The sequence below is a fragment of the Ruditapes philippinarum genome, unplaced genomic scaffold (genome assembly GCF_026571515.1).
Source record: "Ruditapes philippinarum isolate M1 unplaced genomic scaffold, ASM2657151v2 ctg64_1_1_1_1, whole genome shotgun sequence".
Lineage (NCBI taxonomy): Eukaryota > Metazoa > Mollusca > Bivalvia > Venerida > Veneridae > Ruditapes > Ruditapes philippinarum.
Window position 1 is genome coordinate 519,172 of NW_026859760.1, and position 8,915 is coordinate 528,086.

Here is an 8,915-nt window from a genome sequence, read left to right on the forward strand (position 1 = left end):
ACTATAATTTCACTTTCTACTGTACTGAGTAAAGCATGTAATAAAAAATAATGACTATATATTATATACTCATTAACAAAAACATATGCGACACAATGAAACAGCTTGTTAACAAGTTTCACAGTTTCTTGTATATACTATGACAAAAATGAAGTATAGATATTTTTTTTTTTTTAACAATGCATTCTAAGAAAATAACTATAATGGTGGCTGATTGGTGCCATTCGTGTTTCGCCCGGCGACCACGCCAAGCAAAAGTGGAGAATTAACAATTTAAAATTGCGGAGTCGCGGAGAGCGAAAACGTGCTAATTAGCGGCAGCGCGGGGCGAAGTTTAACAAATAGGACGTTGCACCGCGGGGATGCAGAGCGAGATTTAAGAGAAAAAAACGGCGGTGGCGCGGATTAAAAACACGCTTATAAGCGAGGGCGCGGGGCGAAGTTTAAAAAATAAAACTTCGCCCGCGCCCTCCGGTAGTTAGCGTGTTTTCGTCCCGCAATTCCGCCAAGCGAATAGTCGAGTATTAACGAGTGAAAATGGCGCGAGCGCGGAGCGAAAACACTTTCATTAGCGGGGTGGAGTTTAAAAGATAATATTTTTTGCCCCGCGCCCAAGCTAAAAGTCGAGAATTAAAAAGTTAAAATGGTGGGGCTCGGAGCGAAAACACGCTAATTAGCGGAGGAGAAAATTAGCTTTTGTTTATTAACTTCGCCCAGCGCTCTCGCTAATTAGCGTGTTTTCGCTCAGAGCCCCGCCATTTTCACTTGTTAATTCTCTACTTTTCGCTTGGTGGGGTCGCGGGTCGAAAACACGAATGTCACAAATTAGCCACCATGCATTATACCTCAGCAGAAACAAGTCTTTTTTCCTTCTTTAGGAGCATGTTTGATCTTTGTTAGCTGGTAACGTAAAATAATTTGTCATTATTGTAGTAAAGTATTATTGAGTTCCATCTTACTGCAAGAATGAAATAGAAGCAAAGATGGTTCAGATAAATGTCTATCAGTATAATTTAATTTTTGGAAGCTTTACCAGGACACCAAGACATGCCGTAAGAAACAAGCAAATCCCCCCCTCCACACACAGCTGGACACATTACAGGATCATGATGTTTGAAAATGGGTGCAAAACGACCCCTACATACACCAAAATCACATCTTATGTATGATACTTACACAAAACAACCGTATTTTGGAAATTTTGGAAATTGTTATTGCCTTTTTATAAAAGGATTGACAAAAACGATTACAAAGCAGACGGTGGTTGATTCGATTGCAACGCAGTGTGGTGGGCCCGATACCATTTATGTGTATTTTGAGGGTTTAACTTAACATTACGCACTGTTCAGTTGATTTTCTCTTACTTTGGCATCAGTGAAACGTGTTTATTTGGTGTTTAAAACAATATAATTTTATATACAAATGTCCGGAGGTAATCACGTGACTGTAAAGTTATACAAACGAGTAATGGCGACTTCTGAGCCCCGGTAAGTTCATTATTATTATAAATTTAGGTGAAAAACGTTTCTTTAATCCAAACTAGACCTAGCCTATCATATGCACGGCAACTTTCTTTAAATATAAATACCAAGTTTATTGTCTTACTTTTATGGTTTTTGAGAACATTGTTTGTATTGCGTGAAAATTACAAATGCAGCTATAGTAAGTCACACGAGACGGTATAATATTGTACCAAAATGAATGAAAATAAGCTTTCTTCCTTCATTAAAAACACAAAACCAAGCATAATATTGACATTTTATATCGTAGAGGTCCATATAAAATCTTGCTGAAAGATCTGTAGAGTAAAAGAGTTCTTTTCAGATGTATAGTAAGTAGATCGAGCAATATCTGGAAAGTAAGTCACACGAAAACAAAAAAGAAAGTTTTACGCATGGTTTCTAATATTTACATATACATTAAAATTCAATCAGATTTTGACACAAATGTTTAAGAACGCCATCTTGCACTTATTTATATCTTGTGACTCAACTCTAATATCGTCTGTTTGTGACACGTGTTTTCTTAGTCGTGTCATGTCTCATAATGAGATTTGACACAGAATTCCATAAATCGCATAATGCGTTCAAACAATTCCCGTTGTTGCATGCACTCATCGTAATAACTCGGCTATCTCCGACAATTATGTAAGACTTATCGAAGTCGCCCGAGGAGTTCCGACTGAACATGCACATTTATACACGTTATGGAATAGACATGCCGTTGCTCAATTCCATCGCTCAAAATATTCTTGTGATAGAATATTGAACATCACGTACGCTTTCTTTATGAACTGATCAGGGGAAGTAACCGCTACAGAGCGTTTGCAAGGCTTCTCAACACATCCACTCACATGACATCTTAGTATCATGTTTATATTGTTAAATTCATCACGCATTTTGCTAATCTCAAAAGTTTTAAACGCCCTTCGGTATACCATCACACTAGCAAATTTAATTTAAAAAAAATCATTTCACCGCTTCCGTAGTAGAATGTAATAATTCTTATTCAGATTGAATGGTGTATGAAAGGGGTCATCAACAACAAACGTGTTTTCTATATATTACTTCCGTCGTTTCATAGTATTTGAACGAAGTTTATTAATGAATTGTATTTCCTTGGTGTTCATCAACTGACAATCACTAGTTTTCACTTCAAACTGTTTATCCCATTTCGAACTTAAAATTGACACCGAGGAGGCTTCTTTCCCAGCCGAGCAAAAATCATGGACTCGATCTAAAACATTTTGAAAAAACTTCACTTCATCGTAGAAATCATTTCCTATCGTTTTTAACTTTGTTTCAAATACTTCGGTAAAATAATCATAAATTTCATAGTCTAAATAGCTTGTTTTTCTAAAGTTTGCTATTTCTGTAGCATTAAGCACAATTGGATTATGCTTATGTGAGTTGGTTTTGAGATAAATAATATCAATAAATGACCAGTTAAGAAGCCTTTTCAACATGACTAAAGATTCGTCAAATTTTTCCATAATCATAACGAGTAAGAATTCCGAATTGAGTTTATCCAAATATGATTTTATTTGATCCTTTTCATTTTGCTGAATACCATTGCGAAATCCGAAATCTTTACCCATGGAGTTTCTTGTCTGCGAGAAAAATGCTGAATTGTATTTTTCAGGAAAGTTGACGAGATTATGAATGAAATTGCCGGATGGAATTCTTTTTAAGTATTTAACACCAAAAATATCCCTATAATAGTATGCTGAACTGATCATTCTCTCGACCGGCTCACGGACGATGGCGATATTTACCGAATCTGCCGGAAGTAGGCTTTTAAACCACTTCGTGTTATAAACGGTGTGGCATGCAAAAATATCGTAGTGTTGACCAGACTTTAATGGTAGCTTCTGACCCGGTGAATTTAGATAGTTGCCTCTTCTCGGAAGGAGAATATTTAAATTATGCCGAATACCAAATCTGAAAAAAAGGTTTTGCATAGTTGTCGACCCTGCTTTGTGGACTTTCAAAAACGCCACGTGCGTTTTCATGACTGCAAGAGATTTAGAATCTATTGTTGTCGTCATATTGGATATAGTAGTTGTAGAAATGTTCTTTGGAGAGGATGTGTGAAATGTATTTCTTGCTGTAAATGTGCTTTTTCCTGATGACGTGTTCTCATAGAATGGCTGTTTGTGGGAGAAATCGTATAAGGACGCGTTTCTTGTGTCGGGAACAAGTACTGGGAGTTTGTAGCCCAGCGAATCCGACGTAATGGCGACGAAGGCAAACACTATCACGAAAAACGAAGTCCTGAAAAAGACAAAGAAAATATAGAAGAATTGATTCTACATGGCTGTTTCTAGGCATCATCATGCTCGGCTCTTCTTACATTTTATAGTAAAGCATAGACTCCCTCCACCCAGCCCCCCACCTCGAAAGAACAAAAAATAAAATAAAATAAAAAGGATATTCAAAACTTTATAGAAATGTGAATGTGTGTGAACTTTAGCAAAGAGACAGACTTCAACCGTTTTCTGAACACTATCGTGTAGCAATGTACATGTAGTTGAATGTCGATCTACAACGTGGAGCTAGAACGACATTCAGCAAAACATTCAGCACGATGTTGGAAAGGCATGGTTATAGCTGAATAACGTCGAGCCAGCTTCAAATTGCATAACGTTGAGCAAGCCTCAAGTCTCATATAGAACAAACGTTGAGCTGAATGTCGCGCCTGCTTCAAATTTCTGCCTTAATTTGATAAAGAGGGGAATATTCATCAGAATTCGTGCATTTTTCACATTTCAATTTAACTTTTAATAAAGAACAAACATTAAGCCGAATTTCGTGCCACCTTCACATTTCGTTGGGGGAAATTTTTGAAAGAGATGGAATGTTGTTCTGAATGTCGTTCTCGTGTATGTATACTTAAGAGATTGTGAACACACATACCAAAACACGACCTTTGGTGCATATTTATTCTGGGTCTTTTCTTTCATTTCTTTATCTGTCTTTTTATGATCTGAAATGTTAGAAAGAAATCATGACTTTATTTATTCAGATAGTCTATTAAAGTTATATAGAACTTTATTTTTAAGTGATACAGAACTAAATATACATATTATATAAGAATGATCCAATCTCTTGCGTGCGACCCAAATGAAAATAGCCTTCTCCACCAATATAGAGCCAAGCCAACCGGTACGTCAATACAATCTGACCAGGCTTTATATCGTTGGCAGCTCTTTTTTGTTTGTTGTTGTTGTTTGTTTTTTGTTAATATTGAAATCCCTTAAACTTTGAATGGACTGTTCCCTATCCAAAGATTGGCCAATTCAGCGAGTTAAAGGTTAAGAACATTTCTGTGGCGGGAGTAAAGTATCTGTAAAATAACAACGAATTGTGAATAAGTGGTATCATGAAAACGCCGAAGAACGGACACATCACCGTTTGTCGGACTACTATATAAAAACGCAATTGTTTTCATGATAACATTCTTCTCCAAATCCCTCCCGAGGAGTGCACGTCGCAGAGAAGGCATACGGAAGATCAATGTCAAATCTTCTCAAATACCAGAGGTGATTGGTCAACCTGCCGTGACTAACTCGGGAGGGTGGCGCTAACAAGAGCCGTTTTTGTTACATGAAGCCAACGGAAAAGCGATGCATTGGAAAGTATTGTCGTCATCTTCAACCACCAACGAACGAAGGACAGGTTCCGGGAAGATCTGCATGACAAGTCGCCGCTGATGTCGGCTCTACGATCGGACCAGCAAGTGCGCAGATAATCTGGCCCATATGGTTATTTCCGGCGGCCAGTATGAATAAACCTATCTACACACACATGATAACATTGACAAAACAAGCGACGTCACGTGATAAAGTACCTTTACATATTATTACTTTTTTAAATTGATTTTCGTACGAAATCGTAATATTAGCGTGCGTAATTTTGGCCGAATGTTAAAATTGATCGTTATCAACAAATATTAATTAATACTTTCTGGCCAATTTGCTTTGGGGCCTATATGATAAATATCAAAGATAAAAAAGAATGTTACATGTTACGAGAGAAAGACAGGGAGAGTTGTAATAATTTATATCGACACTTAACTTTAAATGTTATTTAGTGACTTTTCAGCTTTTTACATTCTAGGCTGAGCACTATTTCAGGCAAGAACGGGGTACCTTTGCAGAGCCCTTCACCTGCAGCTTAATAGTTTGCTATCATGGAATCTGTCAAACATATATAATGCTCAAAATTTTACTATTCACGTTTTTTTTATTTTTATTATGCATATTTGTACGTCTTTGGTAAGTCCTTACTGTGATGATTTTATGATGATTTTATTTTATTTTCTTTAGACCATGTGGCCAGATTTTATACTGTATAAACAAATCAAATCAAATCAAATCAAAATTTATTTATTGTCGGTATATGTGAAATGTTATATACCGACAATAAATAAATTTTGATTTGATTTGATTTGTATAAAATACTGTTACCCTGTAACACTACAAATTCATAAGTCACGTGGTACACTTGCATTAACAGTCGATAACTATTACTTTGTGTGACACAAAGTAACATTTTTGTGACTTGTTATCATAACATCACATATGATACATTTTTCACAATTTCTGGTATAAACTATGACAAAATAAAGTATAGCTAACAAAAATTAATTTATCATTTTTGCAAGGTTTCAAAATGTATTGGCAATCGACGTCAAAATGTCTTTGGCAATTATTACAAAGAAAGTATACTGTATGGCAAAGATAGACATATACATTATAAACAAAAGCATACATACATCATACAAAGTATTATAATAAAAAATTCGAACATTCAAAGATATACATGCTCAAATTTGATATTAGGAAATATTGATAATTGCTAAATTTAGTCTTTTTATAAATATGAAATAAGCATATTTATACCCCCGCACAACAAAGTTGTAAGGGGGGTATACTGGAATCAGCTTGTCCGTCCGTCCGGCTGTCCGTCCGTCCGGCCGTCCGTCCGTCCGTCCGTCGGTTTTTTCTTGTCCGCCCAATAACTTAAGATTCCTTTGACCCTTAGTCTTCATTTTTGGCATGGAGGTTAGTCATGATTAGTAGATGACCCCTATTGATTTTGAGGTCACTAGGTCAAAGGTCAAGGTCACAGGGGCCTTGACTTCAAAAAGCTTGTCCGCCCAATAACTTAAGATTCCTTTGACCCTTAGTCTTCAAATTTGGCATGGAGGTTAGTCATGATTAGTAGATGACCCCTATTGATTTTGAGGTCACTAGGTCAAAGGTCAAGGTCACAGGGGCCTTGACTTCAAAAAGCTTGTCCGCCCAATAACTCAAGATTCCTTTGACCTACAGTCGTCATATTTGGCATGGAGGTTAGTCATGATTAGTAGATGACCCCTATTGATTTTGAGGTCACTAGGTCAAAGGTCAAGGTCACAGGGGCCTTGACTTCAAAAAAGCTTGTCCGCCCAATAACTTAAGATTCCTTTGACCTACAGTCGTCATATTTGGCATGGAGGTTAGTCATGATTAGTAGATGACCCCTATTGATTTTGAGGTCACTAGGTCAAAGGTCAAGGTCGCAGGGGCCTTGACTTCAAAAAGCTTGTCCGCCCAATAACTTAAGATTCCTTTGACCTACAGTTGTCATATTTGGCATAAAGGTTAGTCATGATTAGTAGATGACCCCTATTGATTTTGAGGTCACTAGGTCAAAGGTCAAGGTCACAGGGGCCTTTACTTCAAAAAGCTTGTCCGCCCAATAACTTAAGATTCCTTTGACCTACAGTCGTCATATTTGGCATGGATGTTGATCATGATTAGTAGATGACCCCTTTTGATTTTGAGGTCACTGGATCAAAGGTCAAGGTCATAGGGACTTTGACTTCAAAAAGTTTGTCCACCCATTAACTTAAGATTCCTTTGACCCACAGTCTTCATATTTGGCATGGATGTTGATCATGACTATAAGAAGACCCCTATTGATTTTGAGGTCACTGGGTGAAAGGTCAAGGTCACAGGGACCTTGACAAAAAAAAAAGCTTTTCTTCTCAATTGCTAAAGAATGTCCTGTCAGCAATGTATTGATTTTGACATTTTCACATTTGAAGCATGTAGAATACATAACTTAGCAATGCACTGGTTTACTAACCTCAGATTTGGTAGGGAGGTTGTCCTTGAGCTCTAAATGGCCACTGTTGATTCTGACAAAGTGGTATGCGGGGGTATTCACGCCATGATAGTGGCAGTTCTAGTTTGGCTTCGCATAAAGTAGATACGTTATATTTAAAATTCTACACACTAAAGGTGGTCACAGTATGAATATATAATGTCATTAAAAAATGGCAGTTTTTTTTTAGGAGAAACGATCACCGTTGCAATAAATCTACCTTTTAGTATTAGTTATAGGTTCGTTTACATCGACTCCGATACTTATTCTTAAACTACCTTGTGAAACATATACAACATCCATTTAATAAAAACTCAGGTATAGAATAAATACATATGTGTGCTTATATCATATCTATAGCTGTCGAATAAATAATGCCACGGAAACATACTTTTCTAAAATTAATAAAAGCGGTTTACCCCAAGGAAACGTCTGCTTTTAAAAGTAGAATTTCAATGAACATAATTCTTATAAATAAAAGTAAGTCTTTAATAAAGTCTTAAGTTAAAAATACATATCTTTAGCAGTATAGTAGCCAAAGAAGTGAAAAGATCAATATGAACTATATCAATAACTTTTTAAAACTATATTGTACTCATGTATCGACTTATTTAAACTGGAATATAAATTATATAAGGGGAGGGGGTCAGTATACTATACTCTTCCGTACAGACATGACGTTTGAAAGAAAATTTAATAAACATAAAATATTAACTTATTAACTTACTCTGTGTAATTTTTCTGCTGGTATAAAAACAAGTAATTTCATGTATATTTCACATAATTGTACGCAAATATTTCCACAGAAGCCATATTATATTACGAATATATATTAATCCAACTTATTTTATTTTTACTTCGTATCGATATTTCTGAACGATATTTCTATTATTTAAATAAACCAGAACGCCGCTATAAATTGATTGGTTCAACATAAAAATGGACAAATAAAGGTAGTGTGACCAACTGTTCAATTATTATTATTATACCTTAGGGGGTTACGCTGGGTGACCAATTATAAAGCTTTGTTACATAACAAAAGTCAGATTTTAAAAAAAATACTATGGTGGCCGGTTGCGGCCATTTGTAACCAGCGAGAAATTTTATCGTTTCATCATAAAATGTCGCAGTTTCCTGCTAAAACTGTACTTTTTACGACAGAAGTGTGACAGAAAAACTCGAAAGTTTCTATAAGTCGCGAGATTTTAACAATAGCGACATAAAATCTCACGGATGTAAAAGTTGCTTGCGACTTTTTATAAA

General features: G+C 36.1%; 1 protein-coding gene across 1 annotated transcript; it reads right to left on the reverse strand.

The window, feature by feature from the left end:
- Nucleotides 1-494: 494 nt before the first annotated feature.
- On the reverse strand, nt 495-8,632 carry LOC132757840 (galactosylceramide sulfotransferase-like). The gene is made up of 3 exons (XM_060749285.1): nt 8,380-8,632; nt 4,416-4,485; nt 495-3,773 (listed from the first exon to the last, which is right to left on the reverse strand). The coding sequence occupies exons 2-3, from the start codon at nt 4,460-4,462 to the stop codon at nt 2,564-2,566; spliced, it is 1,257 nt and encodes a 418-aa protein (XP_060605268.1). The 5' UTR covers nt 4,463-4,485; nt 8,380-8,632; the 3' UTR covers nt 495-2,563.
- Nucleotides 8,633-8,915: the final 283 nt, after the last annotated feature.